The sequence below is a fragment of the Perca fluviatilis genome, chromosome 24 (genome assembly GCF_010015445.1).
Source record: "Perca fluviatilis chromosome 24, GENO_Pfluv_1.0, whole genome shotgun sequence".
Lineage (NCBI taxonomy): Eukaryota > Metazoa > Chordata > Actinopteri > Perciformes > Percidae > Perca > Perca fluviatilis.
This window is the reverse complement of record NC_053135.1, coordinates 12,336,603-12,357,523: the sequence shown is the minus strand read 5'-3', so window position 1 is coordinate 12,357,523 and position 20,921 is coordinate 12,336,603. Positions and strand designations below refer to the sequence as shown.

The 20,921-nt window shown below is 44.0% G+C and overlaps 1 protein-coding gene across 23 annotated transcripts in view; it reads right to left on the bottom strand.

Moving 5' to 3' along the window:
• Positions 1 to 346: 346 nt before the first annotated feature.
• The window catches only part of LOC120554357 (protein unc-80 homolog), a 57,546-nt gene continuing 36,971 nt past the window's right edge, over positions 347 to 20,921 (bottom strand). For 13 of the 23 annotated variants that reach the window (XM_039793204.1, XM_039793208.1, XM_039793215.1 and 10 more), the window contains 31 exons: positions 20,671 to 20,802; positions 20,163 to 20,306; positions 19,819 to 19,919; positions 19,460 to 19,546; positions 19,148 to 19,331; positions 18,115 to 18,209; positions 17,297 to 17,386; positions 16,629 to 16,730; positions 16,294 to 16,474; positions 15,944 to 16,209; positions 15,559 to 15,693; positions 14,518 to 14,656; positions 14,342 to 14,438; positions 14,060 to 14,230; positions 13,842 to 13,934; positions 13,517 to 13,735; positions 12,573 to 12,803; positions 11,061 to 11,184; positions 10,849 to 10,974; positions 9,867 to 9,990; positions 8,139 to 8,345; positions 7,868 to 8,052; positions 7,583 to 7,748; positions 7,232 to 7,411; positions 6,999 to 7,146; positions 5,704 to 5,760; positions 4,678 to 4,759; positions 4,287 to 4,392; positions 3,830 to 3,850; positions 3,352 to 3,593; positions 347 to 3,120 (listed from right to left, as the gene is read on the bottom strand). In XM_039793204.1, the coding sequence (XP_039649138.1) occupies positions 2,605 to 3,120; positions 3,352 to 3,593; positions 3,830 to 3,850; positions 4,287 to 4,392; positions 4,678 to 4,759; positions 5,704 to 5,760; positions 6,999 to 7,146; positions 7,232 to 7,411; positions 7,583 to 7,748; positions 7,868 to 8,052; positions 8,139 to 8,345; positions 9,867 to 9,990; positions 10,849 to 10,974; positions 11,061 to 11,184; positions 12,573 to 12,803; positions 13,517 to 13,735; positions 13,842 to 13,934; positions 14,060 to 14,230; positions 14,342 to 14,438; positions 14,518 to 14,656; positions 15,559 to 15,693; positions 15,944 to 16,209; positions 16,294 to 16,474; positions 16,629 to 16,730; positions 17,297 to 17,386; positions 18,115 to 18,209; positions 19,148 to 19,331; positions 19,460 to 19,546; positions 19,819 to 19,919; positions 20,163 to 20,306; positions 20,671 to 20,802 (4,751 nt within the window). In that variant the 3' untranslated portion in view covers positions 347 to 2,604. The remainder of the gene's footprint in view (positions 3,121 to 3,351; positions 3,594 to 3,829; positions 3,851 to 4,286; positions 4,393 to 4,677; positions 4,760 to 5,703; positions 5,761 to 6,998; positions 7,147 to 7,231; positions 7,412 to 7,582; positions 7,749 to 7,867; positions 8,053 to 8,138; positions 8,346 to 9,866; positions 9,991 to 10,848; positions 10,975 to 11,060; positions 11,185 to 12,572; positions 12,804 to 13,516; positions 13,736 to 13,841; positions 13,935 to 14,059; positions 14,231 to 14,341; positions 14,439 to 14,517; positions 14,657 to 15,558; positions 15,694 to 15,943; positions 16,210 to 16,293; positions 16,475 to 16,628; positions 16,731 to 17,296; positions 17,387 to 18,114; positions 18,210 to 19,147; positions 19,332 to 19,459; positions 19,547 to 19,818; positions 19,920 to 20,162; positions 20,307 to 20,670; positions 20,803 to 20,921) is intronic. The other 10 variants (XM_039793205.1, XM_039793224.1, XM_039793212.1 and 7 more) reach the window with 8 other exon arrangements.

Sequence of the window (20,921 nt, the reverse complement as noted above, 5' to 3'; positions counted from 1 at the left end):
CTTGCCTTAGCTACCCTATCTGCCACCTCATTGCCCTCAACCCCATGTTCTGGAACCCATAGAAAGCCCAAACTACATCTCAGCATCTCCAGTTTAGAAACCTTCACAAGTGAGTAAGCATCAATCACAGTATCACTCACCACAGATCCAGATGGACCAGATATCAAACTGCCTTGGTGCTTATCTTGCAGAGCTATTCCTGCCACCAAACCTGAGCTCTACTTCACATTACCGACAATAACATCGGCAATAGCCGGTAAGTGTAACTTCATTAACAGTATTTGTAATGTATATTTTGACTATGTCTGACTTCTCCATGGTTAGAAATGGACAGAAAGCATAAAAAGACCTTGTAAACAATATCCATTTATTTAGATATTCAAATCCAGAAATATTCTGATATACTGTAGCTTTATTCTAACTTTGCACAAAGAAGACATATTTTGACAGACACATTATATTTAAATGGAACAGTTCAATTGCCCTGACTAAAAATGTATTCGTACATACTTATTAAAGACTTTTAAACCTTAAATGTGTGGTTTAGTGTGCGTTTTATGGATTTGAGATAGGCCTGTATATGTTTTGCATTGTAAAAAATTAGATAATTTCTTAGCTTGACATGGATACAGAGGACAGGACAAGAAACATTTACTTACTGCATTTCATCTGTCGTAATGTTAAACATTTTGGGTAAAATCTACCTTAGACACAGGGGAGGAATGTGTAGGCTACTTTGATTAAGGATACAATTTAAATATTTGCTGAATTAACTCCATTAAGACAACCCCCATAGAAGCTGCATTATTTCCTCTCTATTACCACTATATAATATACATAATATAATATAATGTATTCCGCTGTGTGTAACAGTACACAATCTGTCTGTACCCAAATGAGTACAATACTTTTAGTGTGGCACTAAAAGTCAAAAGAATGTTAAATACAGCACTGACATATAGTATAGATAAGCAGCCAATAACGAAACACTCACAGTGCATTGGTGTAAATTATGGCACATATTGATCCTGTATTATGTGATTTAACATCATCATTATTATTGATGAAAAGGGGAAAGCAGGATATAGTAGTAGATAATAGTGAGATTATTGGATATCCAGATCTTTTGTCACAACTTGCCCACAGTTATGCAACTATATGGTCTCCTTACAAGTGGACATATAGGAGGTATGAGGTTATCAGCAGACACAGTGAACTCATTTAAACAGACAGACTTGTTTCTCTGTTAAGGCATGGAATGAGCAACGAGGTAACAGCTATCTACTGTGTGACTTCATCGCGGTTGCAATACAAGGAGTCTCGCTGCCCAATGGGTTTGAGCATACCACAACATCACAGACACACACAAAAAAAAAAAAATTCCCAGCACTGCAACATCAGGACAAGTGACTGAGTCATTTTGTAAAAAAAAAAAAAAAAAAAAGAATCTGGGTTTTTTTTCTTCTTCAGAATTGATTTTTTTAAGATGATAAACATACCAACAAGATAAAGATACCGTCTTTGGTCACAAATAAAATATTCTGCTGAGACACTGAGCAGCACAATACACACTTAACGAGTTAACGGGATATATGTTTGACATTATGTTTATAATGAAAGCTGTCCGCTGTAGAAACAACCTAGGGTGAGACAATTTCCGGGACAGTGACAAAAACATCTAATTTCTTCCATATGATCACATAAAATGTTTAAAATACATATACTGTATTGTACATTTACTGTATATCACCTGCTTCATTTAAGGCCCTTATTTTACCCATAGCTTTAGAATGGCTCTTAATATACTGTTTACACAAGTTCTGCATTCTCTCTGCATTCCCTCCATTATAGCCTTTGCAACACTTTGTAGTTATAACATCTCCTTCCTTAATTTATATAGATCTCAGCAATATAGACATTCAAATCTACAGTATTAAAGCATGACCTTGTTATAATATCTGTCCTTTAAACATGTCTGATCTTTTATAATCGATTATTAATTTAAAATTAAATAAAAAAATAAAACTTTTATCTCGGGGATAGACTAGACAAGCACAGGTCGATTTAAAAATCCAGCATGATTTCACGTTTCTGTGATGAAGGAGACCAGTACTAAGGTCGATTGCTGCTAAAATATACATTCAACCCTCAGGGTATGTAGCCATAAGAACAGAGTATACTGATTTTCATGTTGATATTCAACACTCGAAAGATCCAATAAGAGATCTACAGGGAGAGGGAGGAAGGGGGAAACGGGTATGGGTTTGGTACACTTTTGTCAAAACTAAACAACTACACTGATGAGAGAGCAGTTTAGTGTCAGGGCAGTGCCGAGGGAAAATGGCTTCAGGATTCGGGGGGGGGTGAGTTATAGAAACACTCGAGGCAGGGTTCAACAGAAGAAGCCACACTTCTCCGTACATTCCTTTTCTTTTGAACTATGTACTTTTAGATTGTCAGTCAATAAAATCTAACATTTCACTTTTTTTTTTTCTGTTTTTGAAATGTATGCAGTGCAGCCTCCCTGTTATCCGTACCCTGCAGGAATTTGTATGGCATTTGGCTTGGGCTACAGATACAAAAATACAGTCTCAAATCTCAATCTCAAACGTGGGACTCATCCAGGTCAAGGTCCACAGGGGAGAGGGGCAGGGGCAACCGGCGCGGTGACCGGCGCGGCGACCGGCGGGGTGACCGGCGAGGCGAGGGAGGGGACAGCAGCGGGGTGAGGAGGGGGTTCTCTGTGCCTTCGTCCTCGCTGAGCTGCAGCAGGGTGTCGCTGCGCAGCAGGAGCGCAGTCGTGTCCTCGTCCCCGGGGCTCTCTCTGATCCTGGGCGGCCCCGCCGGTGGCGGCGGCGGCAGGAGAGGGGCCGGTGGCAGAGGTGGAGGCAGCGGGGGGCCTGGGGCCGGCGCCGTGCCCAGCACCGGGAGCGGTGGAGGGAGAGGAGAGGAGGTGCGGGACAAAGGCAGAGGGGAGCACGCTCGGGACAGGGGCAGCGGCGAGCAGGTTCGGGATGGGGGTGTTGGGGTGGAGGGGCGGGAGATGGAGGGAGGAGGGGAGAGACTGCTGCGGAGGCCCCACTGCTCTTTCTTCTCCTTGCCGCCTATAGCTGGAGGGACCTGGGGAGAATAGAGTTTGTTCCTGTGATGTTGTTTAAAATAAAGTGGACATTTTGTCATGGTTATTCACCATATTTTGGCTCATCCAGATGATTATTATTATTATTTTATTTTAATATTGACCACTTCGAGTCTCCATATAAGGACGAGCAGTTTATAAAATGCATGGATGCATGGTTTTCATCAGGTAATGAGAATTTGCCAAAATGAATGGTTTTAACAGTTACCTACCCATCCCTGCTCCAGTCCTCTCTCTGCTGGTCCTACCTGTGCGTTATGCGTGCTGTGCAGGTCAGCAGTCACCGTGGCCGAGGAGACAGAGGGCACTTCCAGCGTTGGGGACTTTGAAGGGGCAGGACTGGCCTTCCTGCCCTCAGCTGGAGGGTCCGTAGTACTGGGAGTCGGGGGCTTGCTGGCCCCCTGCTGGCCTTGATTCTCTGTAAAGGTGACTGACCTCTTTTGGTCTCCATGCGCTGTGGGCACACATGCATGCGCACATGGTCAAAACAGAAGACAGCTAGCGACTCGCAAACACATTAGCACCACCAAAAAGAGTGGAGGCAGGGATGGGACAGGGCGGGTAGGTAGGCAGGGACTGGGAGGGGATGCAAGACAGACATGCAGAGCGCCCTATTGGGTGAGGTTGCAGATAAAAAAAGGGGTGCGCCGTTGCAGGGTGGAGAGGAAGGGTTTAAGGGTTGTGTCTCACCTTCACAGTCCAATAAAGTTTCTTTATTTTCGAAAACATAAGGCATGAGACAGAACAGAGTGAGAAGAGTCAGTTTGGTGACAGGGGGAACAACAAACAGCATTGGAACAAAGACAGAGGTTGTGAATGGGGAAGATGGGTCAGTTCAAGTCAGCACACAGACGCAAAATATAGTATTTTAACGGGAGATGTTTGAACGGTATTTAATAGTCTAGATTTGGCTTGTTGTGTGTCGATCTGAAGTGCAGGGTAAATCTGGCTGTTAGTTTTTCAGTGAGTCACTAATGCTGTTTTAAAAAAAAGATTAATCATCTTATCTACAAACATATCCTCACACACACTCCCACACACTCACACACACACACACACACACACACACACACACACACACACACACACACACACACACACACACACACACACACACGCGCACACATGAAGGCAAGTGTGCTGTTACCCAGTGGTTTGTTCTTTGGCTGGATGCTCCTGCGGGTTGTAGAAAGCCTCGCTCCAGATCTACCACGTGGTTCATTCTTGGGAATGGACAGAAGGGGGCGCCTCAACTGCAGGAAAGACACAATTACTCCAATCCAGGATAGAATATCAGCTTCAGCTGGGTTTACATTTGGGCATTTTTATGCAAACTTTTAGAATTTATATTAAAAAAAGAAATATTGTACACATGCACTTGTCTATACAGTTGCAAAGAAAATTTCTCATATTCAGTTTCACCAAATTAGGCATATGTATACATATTATCCTTATGTGTGTGTGTGTGTGTGTGTGTGTGTGTGTGTGTGTGTGTGTGTGTTAGCTAAAAACGTGAAAGACAAAGTTGATGTCCACACCTGTCTGAGCCCTCTCTTTCTTCCTAAGGGAGGCTGGATCAGAAGGTTCTGCTGGCCCGGTTCACTCTGCACACTGGCAACCCTGGTGCAATCAATCAGATGCACACATACACGCATTCACACACACGTGCACACAGATAAGACACAGAAATACATCAGCATGAAGGGACCAAAAGGCCACACCATTCCAAGCTGTGCTCGCTAACTGACCACATGTTCGACCACAACAAGATGTCGCTGCTATTCTACCCATTCACTTACTACATGACACACACAGTATGTTACAAGCGACCCGATCACGGTGCAGAAACACAGCGCTACCATGATTCATACACTGAAAACACAACAAGGGATAGTAGGGGTTGGAGTAGCAACACCGACAAAATAACTATTGATATACTTTTTAAATTTTCCTGTTTTAAAGTGTGACACCATTCAATTATTTCGTCAAGACAGCTAGATCAGATTTGAAGTTCTGAAAAAGCTAAATTGGACAAAGCTTGATAAAGAAAACAACAAAAGTGTCCTTGTATTATGGTTGCCACCCCAGTTCCCCCTTGCCCCTACAGATTGGTATCCAGAGTAGGACGCCCAATTTGATCAGCAAGAAGCCTGATAGACATGTAAACAGTATGAAACACCATGGCAACAATGGGAGAGAGGCTGACTTTAGTGATGGCACATCAACTGTAAAGACCCACAGCTAACAGAGAAGAAACTGGCCCCGTGGCTGAGGGGGGGGGCCTCTTTAGATTGTTAGGATAGCACAGCAGATGAGCTAAGAAGATGAGGGTCAGTGTGGAGCTCAAAAGGAAGTAGTGGGGGGGGGAGTAAGGGACAGAGACAAGGCATACTGGACCCACACAGAAAGGGATAGAAAGGGGGGGTCGATTTGATTGGATGTGGATGAGTGATCAACGGCGAGGCGGCCAATAGAGGGGGCCGTCTCAAGGCGATGCCCCTCCCACTGGCGAACAGATGCAAGAACGCACCAACGGGACACACACAGAGAGAGGGCCACTGTACCTAGAGAGGTTACCCTCCTGCAGAAGGCCCTGGGACTCATCTAGCACATTGGGTTCACTGTGAAAAGGGGGGCGAAGGGGGAGAATGGGAGTTTAGGGAGTGTAGTCGAGATCCATCACCACCCAAGTCCCTGAGCCCAGACAACGGGGCGGGAAATCAGGGCTCTGCCTGATTCATTTTAGAATTCTTACCAAGATACAGAGAGTCTTAGCTACTTCACAATGCTGCTCTGAGACTGTTGAACAAAAAACATTATAAATCAACAGAGATATACACAAAAAAATGGCTTGGTGGTTGTGGCATATGACTGGTTGATCCTTTTTAAAAATATAATTTCTACATATTACATAAACAAGCCAAGATTCGAATCGTACGTAAGCATTTCTTAAAGCTATAGTGCATAGTTTCCGTCGCCCCCATGAGAAATTCGAAGTAATGACAACACTGTCGCCGCATCCACATGACGCAAGCCTTCGGTGATCGTGCACCTACTCCTAATACGTTACAATACCCATCAGTGTCTGACCTCAGTTGCTCTTTTTTTCAGCGCTCTCCAACTAGGAAAAGCCACACCAATGGTTATCCGTGTTTGTCTTAGCTGTCGGTCACTTTCTTTTTTGGGGATTTTATTCCTCCTGTTGTTACATGTATGTGTTTTCTTAGCAGTACAATTACTGACTGAAACATTTCGGAGGGCGCTTCTTGGGGTTTTCAGCCATGCCTTCACCTGTTGCAGCAGTCCTCTTACTCTCCAAAGCTCCAGGCTGCTGTTGTCCTTTCTCAGCTGTAATGTGAAACGCATCACTCGATCTGCTGCACACGAAAGTCGCCGGACTACACCATTCTGTGAACATAGCCATGCTGATGAGATTATACTGAGTTTTGTGGAGCTGATAGGCTTAATTAGCTTTGTGTCAACTCATTTGGCAATGGCTTAAATGTAACGGACGTTCATCGACGCACTATAGCTTTAAAGGCAGTGCTGCTCTGAAAACAAAAGCAATCTCTTTGGTCGAGTTTGACCTCAGCGGATTGAGCCAGTTTGAACATTAAATACAGGAATGCTTTCAACAGAAAACCGTGTTATTATTCCTGGCTGCACACCTGCTCAACTCTTGAATAATGAAGAAAAGATCCTGCATATTGTTTTAAGGCTCACAAACCAGGACTGTATTTTTTCTTAGCTATTTGTCCTATGCTAGCTTTCTAATGCACCTCCCCCAAGAGTTTCACAAGCAGAAAGATGTCTTTTTTTTTATGCATGCATGCATGCACGTGTGTGTTGGGAATGTTACCTGTGGCTGGGCAACATGGTGGCGCGGGGGGTATCGGGCTGCAAGGCCGCAGAGCCGGTGGCATGGCTGGAGAAACGGCGCTGTTCTATCATCCTAGGCAAAAAGGCTTCGTGCTCGCTCACCACACTGGGAATACTCATAGAGTCATCTGGAGGGAGAAGGGCGAAGGGCGGTGAGTTCAATTTGAATTTCTATAAATGTCAAATGTGAAAGAACATGGGAACGTTTCTGACTCTCTTCGTCGTCCTCGTCGGTGCGGCTGAGTGTGTCTTGGGAGGGTTGGCGCGATGGTTGGCTGTCCTGCTCCCAAACTGTACCGGTGCCCGTGTTGGAGCGCGACATTGTGGCCAAACTGAGGCGGTATGCTGATGTAGAGGTGCCCACTGTGCTGATGGACGTCTTGCCCTGGTAAGCTGTTGGGTTAGATGCAGGTCAAACGGAAACACTCTTAAATGGCTTAAATGTAAGTTAACAATACGAGGAATCATCTGATGAATTCAGATTCAGAACATGAAAAAAGACAGACTTCCACAACTTAAAAAATGAAGGAAATGCTAATGTTTGTTTCGGAATAAGTGTCTGACCGGAGCCGCTGTGCACAGCCTCCTTGAGGATCTTGAGTTCATTATTAAACTCGGCAAACAGGGAGCTTTTGCAGAGAGGTCGCGGGATGAATCTTCGCTCCAGCTGGTCAGCGATGTGGTGACGTGCTGTAATCTCCTCCTGAGAGTCAGCAGGCTGTGTCAACAGCTAGACGAAAATGGACACACATTGAACCAGTGGAAGACAAACAGGAACATAGTACACAAGCGCACCCACAATTAAAGTGAATGAACAAATGAGCAGAAGGAAATTCACTGGTCCTTTACCTTGCACTGTATGAAGGGTCTCAGCAGGACAAAGATAGGGATACGGGTTCGGACAATGAAGTCAATGAAGTCCCAGAAGGCCAAGCCGCCCACCTTCCTCAGAGCCATCTCTTTCACCTGCAGGCTCAGCCGGTACCACTGGTTTCCCAGTGAGCGCTCAAAGCAAACCAACACCACCTTTAGAGCTGCAGAGGAACGAAAGAGGATGAGAAGGGGAAAGTGGTAGGAACAAGAGATGACATGAAATGCTGTCACTTCTTCTGACCCATACCCAGATAGGCAGCCTGGCTGGTGGACTCTGCTAATCCCTCTCTGCGCAGATCCTTCCCTGTGTCGCCCGGGGTGGAGCAGTGAGCCGGGGAAGCGTCCAGCATGAAGTTCTTGGTGCGGGAGGTGGAGATGATCCGAGGAGGCAGGAGGATATTGATGACCGTCTGGAGGAGCAGGAAGATCTCAGGCTGCTCCAGGTGCGGGCTATCTGCAAAGGGGAAACAGACAGACATTTGATTTTGATCATAGACATGACATGTACAATTTGATTTATGTATGTTTGTTTTTATTCTATGTAACCAGGAAAGCACCAACAGTGAGACTAACGAAATAAAACTGAGAACGTGTACGCTGAGTTATTATGTCAATATGAATCATATAAAAATTGCATCCTTTAAATAACCTAAAATAGCATCTAAAAAAAACCCTAAGAGCTAGTCTATATCCACGACGTTCCACTTCCGGGATTGGTCCGTTGCTGCTGGAAATTCTGCTTTCTTTGTGTTGGAATTTTAAACTCCTGGATTTGTGAGGACTATGGTTAACTGCTCCTCAGATCTCTGCAGGGTAAATCCAGACAGCTAGCTAGACTATCTGTCCAATCGGAGTTTTCTGTTGCACGACTAAAACAACCTTTGAACGTACACGTTCCACCGAAACAAGTTCTATTTTACAGCGGCAGCGGGGCTCTGTCCAGCATCCAAGGCAATTGTGATTAGTTTAAAGACATGGCAATAAACCAGAGCAAGTCTCCTTCCAGGCAGCGCTGCCGGGAAGGCACTAGGATTAGGTTATGGTTATGGTTATGGTTATTGTTATGGTTATGGTTATTGTTATGGTTAAGGTTAATTAATTAATTTCTTTATTTAATCAGGGACAAAGCACAAAAAACATTAGTCTATAAAAGAAGAGATGTCATGTGCCAGGTTCTGGCAAAAAATGCCCGCAAAAAAATTTCCACCCGCAGTCCCTGGACAGGTTGATGTTATACTTCATAAAATATATACACAATAATACATGAAAGCATTACTTCACTCACATCATAAAAACACTCTCCACTTCAGGAATGTATCACTCACTCACAGTTTACATCATTCATATCACATATCATTCAGTGCGTACAAATTTGCTTTGATAATAACCACTGTTTGGTCAGGCGTGTAAAAGTACTATAATTTGTGCATGAAATAATTTCGTTTGGAAGAGTGTTCCAAAGGCTCGCTGCTTTATAAGAGAACGATTGTTGACCATATGTGGTTCTACGAATTTTCTCAAAGGGGGAGCAGCGATATTATGAATAATTTTAAATAGAGCAGAAATGTGATTATATTTAATAAGGTTTTCAAAACTCAAAATGTTATATTTACTTTGAACTTTACAGTGATGATACTGGCGAGACTTTTTATCATGAATTTTTATGGCCCTTTTATATAATGATTCAAGTAATTTTAACGATGTTTTACACGCCTGAGACCAACTAGACATGCAAAATCTTTGCATATCCTAGGCACCTAACCCTAGGTTAGGGTTAGGTGCCTTGAAGTCAACGGTCGCAGCGCTGCCTGGAAGGAGACGTTGGGGGCTTAAAACACCATCAAGCTCCCGGAATGCTGTGTGGACTAGCCAGACGCTCCTCTGCAGCACTGTGGAGGAAGGTCTGGCAATACCAGACTACCTAAGAGCTGTCTCAAGCAACAAAATAAAAAAAATAAAAACTGTCAGCTTTTACCTTTGCTTCCAGAGCCCACAGTGAGGACAAAGGGAATGAGCAGGTTGAGCAGCATCCCCTCTCGCCTCTCCTGATTGGTGAAAGGTGAGATCACATGGCTCAGAGGAAAGTCCTCCTTCAAGGCCTAGGAAAAAATGCAGGAAACAAAAATCAGACATTGGACAATTAAAAACAACCTAGAGCTCAACGCTCTAAAGACAGTGGAGATGGTTGTGGACTTCAGGAAGAATTCAGCCCCACCTGCCCCCTTCACCCTCTATGACTCCACAATTGACACTGTGGAGTCCTTACGCTTCCTGGGAACTATCATCTCCCAGGACCTCAAGTGGGAGCTCCCTTCGTCAAGAAAGCACAACAGAGGATGTACTTCCTGCGGCAGCTGAAGAAATACAACCTGCCAAAGACAATGATGGAGCCATCGTCGAGTCCATCCTCACATCCTCCATCACCATCTGGTACGCTGCTGCCACTGCCAAGGACAAGGGTAGACTGCAGCGTGTCATTCGGTCAGCAGAGAAGGTGACTGGCTGCAATCTGCTGACGCTCCAGGACCTTTACGCCACCAGGCCTCTGAAGCGTGCTGGAAAGATTGTAGCTGATCCCTCCCACTCTCAACTCTTTGAGTCACTCCCCTCTGGCAGGAGGCTGAGGTCCATCAGGACCAAAATCTCACACCACAAGAACAGTTTTTTCCCCTGCGCTACTAGCCTTATTAACAACACATATATATATATATATATATATATATATATATATATATATATATATATATATATATATATATATATATATATATATAGTTTTGTTCTGTTTAACGTCTTATTTTAGAGAATGTGTGACATGCACCTACAACACCAAAACAAATTCCTTGTATGTGTAAAAAAAACGTTAAATAAAGCTTTTCTGATTCTGATTCTGATGCTAAGTGTTTCTGATGAATGGATGTCCAATGAGGAGTCAGATGAGTTAAACTGACGCCTACCTGGATCTGCAGGGCAACCAGTCGGACCACTGCTGTGCTGAAGGGCAGCGGAGGGGATAGGTAAGGGCTGAGGTGGAGAAGAGGAAGCCCATCTGCCACGCTGGAGGGACCAACCACACCCATCACCTGACAAACACACAAATAAATGCCAAAACTCCAAACATTAAATACAATGATTTTGTGAAGTCCTGTGCGTCTGTTTGTTTCCATACCAGGTTGACACAGACGTTGATCAGCGAGCGAAGGTGTGGGAGGAAAGAGATGATTGGCTGTCGCTGCAGGGTCAGGCAGATGCCCTCGATCAGGTTGCTGGCCGCCTCCCACTCCACCTGTCTCCTGGAGAACACCCACCCAATCAACACCACACCACACACCCAACAAAAAAAAGCAAATTTTCATGAGTTAAAAACAAAACTAATTTGTGTCATGTAAATGAAAGATGTTGACCAAGGAAAATGTATCAAATCTACATATCTTTAAAGCAGGGAAGGAAACCATCAGAGGGATACTGGTGGGATACTTACCACACTATTAGTCCGCCATATAATCATCATCTTCATGGCCGTAGTAAAGGCCATACTGACAACAAATATTGCAAAGCTCACAAACATAGCCAGCTAAACAGTGCAGCAACAGATCCTGGTGTGAAGCACACACCTGTGACCGGTGTTCCTTCTGAGCCAGCAGTCTTATGTCACGGAAGAGGACGCAGGTGTGCCGCTGTTATTTGTTTTTGCTGCACTAGGGCAGTATTTGTACTAATGCTGTATGTACTGGGCCACAATACCTTCATATGTAGTTGATGTCGCTCCTTCTGTACTCTATCCATTACAGTATTACATGTATTAAGAGTTATGACAAAGTCATATTGAAAGGCAGCCATGGACAAAAACTGCTGAATACATTTTTAGTCTGACATGTACTCAACAGACCTGGTGCATACTTAAATTCTGTAGCGTCGCTTCATTTTATTGAACCTCACTAAAATGTTTAGCTATAGTTAATTCGCTTAAATGTAAATTCAATTTCCATTGTTTGAATTCAATGTAATGTTTGCTTTCTTTTCAATTTTATGCAATGCTCTTTGAGCTGCTTTTAAGTATGAAATGTACTTTACAAATAAAGTTTATTATTACTATTACTATTATTATTTTTTGTAGGGATGGCAACCAGTGACCAATCCACAATAATGCATTTTCTTTTTTAACTGTTGCGATAGATTGTAACAATGCAATTTAGTAAAACTTTTAAAACAATTATTAAAAGGATCTTAGTATAAAGTATGAGCATCATTAGCTCTGAATGCATAATAATGAAAAAGCGCGATAAAGTGTGCTTGTTAAAGAATGATCCCAATTATTTCCACAAAAAAAACAACCTTTAACTGCATCACCAGTCAAATCTGTTATTGTAGTGTTTGTCTGAAATCATCTTTCATGACACAAGACTGTAAACTGGCCCAGAGGGACCACTGCTGGGGATCCACCGTTAGTACACACATCCTCACGCACCCACTTATGCATTTAACTCCTCTCGCGCAACACGCACGCCCACAAGTACCCGCACGAAAACACGCCACAGTAGCACTTACGGTACAGCACCCACCAAGGCAGCGCTACAGAGGACAGTGCCAAGAAGCCGTCTATCTACTGGACACATCACGGCACCGGCACAGCACGATACACTCACAGGGAGACAGAGAAGAGGGATCGTATTCAACAGACCTGGTGCATAATGCCTGTGGGCGAGCGCACCTGAGCGTAGGCATCTTGTGGATCTTGTTGAACATGCGGTCCAGCCTCTTCAGGATGAGGATGAGGGCGGGGCGGACAGCCTCGGACGACCAGTCGGTGATGGGCAGCATCTCCATGATGTAGCGGCGCAGCCCCCGGCTCTCCATGGTCAAGGTGTCGTAGGGCGCTAGCTTTAGCAGGGCGTGGGCGATCTCCGCCAGTCTGGGAAAGAGAAACACACACACAGACACACCTTTAGTGCAACTTAATAGTGCTATAGTATTATAACAACATAATTAATAACCTATGGCATGTCAGATATGTCAAAACATCTGGAAAATTGGATCTAATAAAAGGTTGTACAGTACCCATGGCACCTTCCATAAATTAGTTGAAGACATTTACTCATACTCTCATTAGGTATGAAATGATGATGAATCAAGTAAAATTGCATGAACAAATTATTTATATATTCTATTTCTATCTGTTTGTAAATGCTGGTGTTTCTACATGTGAGGCACTATGAAGGCAATTCAGGTATACATTTATTTGTTATTTGGATGAGTCAGAAAATAGCATATTTGAGGCTCTAACAAGTCCTAGGAAGAGCTGCATGGATTCTTATTTAAACTCTGGCACGACAGCTTGCACACAAATTCTTAAAATGACAGATGTGTTGTATTTTGTACGTATGTACTGTATATTTTTATATATTTCTTTTATATATTTCGTGCTATGGATCTACTTGTGAGTCTGAAATAAAGATATATTCTTATTATATTGACACCTGCAAAATTAAGCACTGCTACATTTTTAGACCCAGATGAATGAGTCACACTCTTCCCTCCCGTCTTTTGAGGAATTGTATTCAACTTGTTAACTTTAATTAATAAATCTGCTCAAAGATGAAGTTAGTCACGAGTAAATTTCATCACCTCATGTGGGACTTGATGTCCAGCAGCTCCAGGGCCGTGACCCGCGGCTCGCCGGCGACGTTCTGCAGGATTTTGAGCCGCGGCCCGCAGTGTTTGTAGAACTCGGTGCAGATGTTTAACAGGGACTCCCGTGGCCGGCGAAACTCCTCCCTGGCGATGCGCTCGTCCAGCTCCTCCCTCGGCATGCCCTGGCCCTCCTCCAACAGGTGGAGGTTGTCCCTGGGCACATGCATACAAACAGGACTGAACTCAAGGCATCTATTCTGGGGCCCGACACAAAGTGAGTTAAATCATCTCCCACAAATGATCATGGTGTAGTCCTGACCTGGTGTTGACCCCTCCTGACATGGCGTGGTTAGCTGTAGTGCCTCCCTTATGGCCCTGATCGCAGCGGGACATCTGGGGTGCTGTCATGGGCCTGTGCGTGAGGTGTGGATAATGTTATGAGGAATTAAAAGCAGCTAAAAGGACATCACATGCTTACGCACAAATGTGCAATGCATTGTTTTGTTGTTTTCTCTGTCGCATGGGTCAGAGTCAGACCTTGTGAGGGTCTCTGAGCTGTAGAGGAGGGCCTGCAGGGATGTGGCCAGAGCAGCGATGGCCGCAATCTCATCCCTGGCAGCCGAGGCTGACTCCATTGTAATCGTATTGCTCTTCAGCTTCTGGAGGTGGCAGGGGACCAAGGCCTCCAGCACCATCAGCATCTGGAGACTGGAGAGATACATGCAGACCATCAGAGAACAGAAAACAACCGCCGTGGAAAGGATGCAGATACGAGAAGAGAGGCAGAATCCTCAATGCCTCCTCGATATGTTTCCATACCTCCTGAAGGATTCGGGGGCGTAGGCAACCACGGTGACACACAGCTTGATGGCCTCGCTGATGGAAAAGGCCAAGTCCTCATTACCATAACAAAAATCTGAAACAAAAAAAAAAGAGTACAGCTTTCCATAAATAATGAAGGTTTATAATTTAAATAAAAGACAAACAATACGTACCTAGAGACCGTAGAGGTTTCTCAGCCTTAACCAGCTCCAGAGCATCCAGGGCATCCTGGGTCTCACCCTCCAGAGAGACCAGCAGGTCAAACAGACACTGAGCTGACACTCCTTTAGACAAACCAGTGCTGGTGCTGGTCTGGGATGGCAGATGAAGACAGGGAAATTCACAAATTGCAGGCATCCAGAAATATAAAAAAAAAAACATACCTTTATGTGTGTATTAAAGTAGCTACAAGGAACTTTTAAATGTTTCTGAAACTGTTTCATGTTCAATCGGATGATCATAAATGACCTGTAACAGCAATTGAGACTAACAGTGAAAAGAACGCTATTTTTATGTAGTTTTTATTAATGCCTTTGTCCGGGTCAGATTTTTTCCCGCAAAGTCACAAAATGGTAGGCAGAACCCTGTACTTGTGGTTGCTACAACAAACTCTTGCTAATGCTTTGGCTCGTGACACAGTGACAGTGACACCCGGTTAAGCTCACGATACATCCAAAGTAGGCTACGTTACCGTGTGCAACACTTTTGTCCAATGGGGCCGCTAGAATCGACACAAACTGAAAGTCCCTCGTAGGTACGTTAAAGGTGCTGTAGGTAGGATTGTGAAGATCCAGGACTTAGCCAAAAAATTTGAACATCGACAACTTCTCAGTCCCCCTTTCCGCTGAAGCCCAAAACGGTCTCCTAAGCCCCTCCTCCCAAAAGGGAGAATGAATGCGTGTGCATGAGCAGTGATTGACACACAGTTAGACACCCCGCCTGGCCCTGATTGGTGCATCAGAACAGGGAGCTGTGGATTTTTGCAAATTGCACTACAGGCTGTAGGTGGTGCCAAAGGAGCCGGATTCTTTTTTTTTTTTATTACCAGCTTCATATAGTTCTACTGGAACATAGGGTCAGTTTCAGCAAATATGACAGAAAGTTAGTTTTATAAGGCTTACCTACTGCACCTTTAAGGATGCAAAAAATGCACACACAAAACTTAAAATACCCATGAATTTTAATATGTGCATGTGTGCACTCTGTAGTCTTACTGTGAATTCCAGCAGCGGAGCCACGCTGGCAAACAGCTGCAGGGTGAAGGGTTTGCGGTGGAGGATGTAAAACTGCCGGCAACAGAACTCAATGCCCTGCCTCAGTAAAGGGTCGCTCTCATAGTCGGCATAGACCTGTCGTAACAATACAGAGAGGACACTGTCTTAGCAAGGTATGTAATCGCCAATGTATGGTGTCTGAAAAATAATGAAGTTGTTTATTAGTATTTCTATTATTATTATTATTGTGTGATTTTTTTCTTTTTTTGTGCGTTGTTTTGTTTGCTTTTGGGGGATGCGTGCTATGTCAGTTATACAAGTTGCATAGTGTCTCTTATTAAACCTTTTAACAATATAAAGCGCTGCAGGACGCATGTATTCGTACCTGCAGCATGGTTGGCAGGATCAACTGGTAACCGCTCAGGGAGAACAGGTGGTTGAAGTGAACGGCGGTGTTGATGGCGGTGGCTGTGTACTGCCTGAGGAGGGCGCTGTCCTCTGGGTGCAGCAGCAGAGCCCCGTTGAAAACGTTAAGGAACAGCATCATCTCGTCGCCCCACGGGTACTCACTGGGCATGCCTAGAAACATTTCCTCCAGCAGCTTGATCCACAGCACCTTGTGGAGGGTGTCCAATCCAAACAGCTCCTTACCTGGGATATTGGTGGTAAAAGGTCTAAGCGTATAATGTGAGCTAGAATGAAGTGCCCGATGATACGGGTTGGAGTCTGTCTCACCTTGTGGCTCGTTGACCAGTGAGAACTCTGCATCGATGGCGGTTCGTGGGAAGGACGGCAGACGAAGGAGGTCTTCTTGCAGCAGGGAGACGTGGGATTGCTTGTGCACAGCTGGCATGTGTTGTGTGAGGGAGATGAGGAAGAGCACCCGGCCAACTTCCTCTAGTTTACGGGAAAACACCTAGAAAAAGAACAAAGAAGTACAAAGGAACGGCATGAGAAATAAAAGGAGACACTCTGTTCTTTATTTCGAAAGGGTGTTGATTTAATGCAGCAGACTAATTTCATAGAGGCAATATATAATAGTCGAATATAAAAAAAATAATCTTCCACACCTGTTTCTGGATAAGCTCCTGCCCTTTCTCAGGCAGCATGTGGACCAGGTTGAGCTGAGGAGAGACTGATCTTCGGAAGGGGTAGATGTCTCTTACATATGTCTGGAGTAGGTAGACAGCAACATTTAATTGGAGAGTAGACAACCAATGTTAAAATACTACCTCAAAAACAAGAAGAGCAAGTCCAGCCCAGCTCCTTCTCTGCTAACTGCTGTACATGGTTCACATACATACATATATATATATATAATATATATATATATATATATATATATATATATATATATATATATATATATATATATATATATATATATATATATATATATATATAATATACATATACATATACATATATATATATATGTATGTGAACTATGTACAGCAGAAATTTGTCATATATATATATATATATATATATATATGACAAATTTCTCTGTCTGTTCATCTCACTTCAATTTTCTTGCTGCAAAATGGGATTGTCAAGCAGACAGACTGACCAACACATATATCATAAAAGATCAATACTTGGCATCTGTGTATTGATACAGTATTGCCACGAAAAATATTGCGATACTATGCTGTATCGAGTTTTCCCCCCACCCCTAATATATATATATATATATCTTCCATAACTAGCTACACCAAGATAAACCTAATGTACCTACCTTGCTGTAATGGATAAGGTTCCATCGTTTGTCCATGAGGAAGTAGTGTGCTGATCTGGCCTCGGGAATGTTGAAGAATTCCAAGCATTCCTGGTTTGGGGGAGAAAATGCCATCTTCTGTAAGTTTACTTCAGTCAAACCAGTGCTTACACATTGATGCATCAATACTAAAAATGAAGCATAGCGCAAGTTCTGGCAGGTCACAGAGTCAAGCTTGGCTCATAGCTGACAGTTCCTAAGCCAGCACACCAGCTGATGGCTCATCTGATTTCCTCTTTTGATTGGATTTCCAAAAAGAGCACTCTATTTAAACTGCTTTTCCCAGCCTACCTTGCTGCATCTCTGCTAGCGCTTGCAACCCACCTCCACCCCAGCTCCTCCTTTTAAATTTGTGCTGTCTGACTTAATCAATGTCGTGTCTCTGTCATTGATGCTGCTCTGTTCTGTACCCTATGGGGATCCTGCACCGCTGCTCTCCCCGCTTAAGGCTTTCCCTGTATGCACATGGAAAGGCAGGGAGGTGTGCTATCCCTCATGCTTTCCACGTGTGCTCGTGGAAGTGCGGGGAGGCCCCAGAACAGAGCCATACCCCTAAATACAAATTGCAGATTATGACAAAGTGGTCCTGACTGAAATCTAATGATATCATAACATATGACTCACATGGGTACTTTAACTTTTGATATATAGAAGTACATTAATACGATTTTGAATGCAGGACTTTTGTCTTTGTAATGAAGTGTTTTTTTAATTGTTGTACTGGTACTTTCACTTAAGTAAAGGATCAGAGTACTTCTCTCCACCACTGGTGCCATTACCTTGAGCAGGGCTTCAAACTGAGTATCTTCATGGACTGGAAGCTGTGTTGGGATGTCACATTCGTTCTGCCCGTGCACCACCAGTGTTTTGGTTCCTGCACCGACAATGCAAAAGGAAATATTTAAACATATTTCACATATTATTGACATCATCCTGATTCAATTAAACGTAGGGTTTATTTAGGTCATCTGTCTCAGCTACTGTACATCTCCATTGTGCATGATATCTGGAATCTCAATGTGATCTAAGGGGGCTTTCACACCTGCCTCATTTAGTTCGGCTGAATCGCACTAGAGTTTGTTTTCCCCCCTCGGTGCGGTTCATTTGGGCAGGTGTGAATGCAGCAAAAGCATTCGGATGCCCACTAAAAGGGGACCAAACAAGCGTACCGAGACCTGCTTGATGAGGTGGTCTTGGCACGCTTTCAATCAAACTCTGGAGTGGTTTGTTTGTGGTGAGAACGTGATTCGACCTTGAACCACAACAACTGTGTACTCCGCAAGTTGGAGCTAAATGGCTCCTGTAACCAGGTGTGCTATGCAATCTGCGATGCGGCAGAAAGTGCAAACTGTAGCAGCTTGCAATGTTTCTCTCACAGAAATATACTGCGGCCACTCGCATTACAAACCAGCCACCGCTAAAGTTGGAGACAGACGCCGGCAGAGCCGAGCGAAGTCTCGGTGACCAGAGCAGACGTCGTAACGTCCCTCGCCAAACAATGACTGACCATTTAAATTAAATGATGGTTTGACCATGGAGATGCAAGACATATGCACCAGTCCAGAACGCAGGACCTTCTTTATGTATTTACTCTCTTGCTCCCGCCCCCAGACACATCTGACCAATAAGCGGAGTGAACGTTCCTGCGTGGTTTGTAATGACGCATTTTGGTACGCTTGGATTTTTCTGTGTGAAACAAAAACGGGAAAGCGCTCCAAGTTTACAAACTCATCAAGTGATTTTGGACCGGAGGCAAATGAACTATAGGTGTGAAAACGCCCTTAAATGAATCAAAAGTTTCAGGAAGATCACCTGGCATGGATGCGGTGACCAGCAGTTTGACCTCACACTGCTCCTTCTTCATGGTCTGCTTGAGGTCCTTGAAGAAGAGCCCCTCCACATAGCCGACCACCTCCCACAGGAAGGTGAGCGTGGCCGAGATGGCGTCCATTCCCCACTCACACGGAGTCCGAACGAAATACATGATAAGTCCCACCTAGAGGGGGAGAACCGTTTGAGGGAAATGATGGTTAACTGAGAGTTTAAAGAGTATTGAGGATAAAAAAATTAAATAAAAATAAAACGGATAAAGATATGAGTAAAGGTAAAGTATTATTTCTTCACCAGGTAGTTGAAGAGGATATGAGAGGTCTGGGCCGGCAGATCTCCAATGTTGAGCAGGAGCTTCCTCAGCATGTACATCAGCTCATCCTGGCATAACAACACAAAGAATTATTATTATTATTATTCAACTTTATTGTCATTGCATATGTCACAAGTATATAGCAACGAAATGTAGTTAGCCTCTAACCAGAAGTGCTTTAAGCAGTGATTAAATAACATATGCTTCAGTTTATACAGAATACAAGCCGTGTCACATTTCCCATTTTAAGCCTTCAGCTTGTGCACTTATCGTCATTAACTTACAGTGTAACTGAGAAGAAAAGCCACTTCAGATTCGGATATTGTGTGTGTTCACTTACCTGTCGGTTGCTCACTGTTAGTTTTTCCAGGAAGTGGCGGAGAACCAGAGCCGGATCTTCAATCAGACAGTTCCATAGGATTTGTTGGGCAACAGCACTCACTAAGGACACGTTGAAGGAAATATTTTGCATATACAGTATGTGACCAAATACCTGCCCCGCACAAAAAAAACAACTAAAAAAAAAGATCTTCTGCAAACTAATTGCTGACATAATGCAGAGAGATTATATCAATAAATATATTTTCCACATGGGGCCCGATAGTGTGTTAATAAAATATTTAACTGAGTGAAATGTATCTCTTTTTTTTTTCCAACAATAAATCTAAAGCAAATGACACCTACCGGCCACGCCATCCTCTCGAACCTCCCCGTCCTCCATGAGGTGCACTATCGGTAGGACTGCAGCACAGATGCATGCTGGGAAGACGGCTTGGGGCGGCTGTACCATGTGGTGAGTAGGAGTGTGTTCCGTTGTGTTCTCTTCATCTGGCAAAAAACATGAAGGTGCAGATAGGTGGGCCAACGCATTTTTTGTGCATGCATTGTTTTAGTCCGGTGCAACACCGGCAGCGCCGCCGCTAGTTAGCTTAGCGTAGTGAATGGACTCCTATGTTGCCGGTTAGCATGTCGTGAGTAAAAGTGAGCCAACAAAAGACAAAAAAAACAACCTAATTACTTGCACTGAGACAAAAAATGCATTGGCCCACCTATCTACAGCCAGGGTAGACCGTGATAAGCCCTATTTCAACAAACGGTGGCGTATTCCTTTAAGTTTAACTTTAAAAATGAGCAAACAAAAGAGGTTTGATAAAAGCTTCCCGTCGTCAGGGATTCTTTGTTTTTCATATACCTTCAGCACTGGCCAATGAGCGGACAGACCACACGGAGCCCCGACGGAAAGAGTAGTTCCTGTGGGAGTTACTGGAGGCGCAGGATGGGCTGACAGACAGACGGCGTGATGCCAGGTTCACCACTTCTTCTGCTGGCGGGATCAATGCCCAACATGATCAGTACAGACACAAGGAAAAACAACATGCATATCAGGGCACAGCTCTGTCAGCAGGCAAATCCCCACCAAACGTAATTGTAATTCTGCGTAAT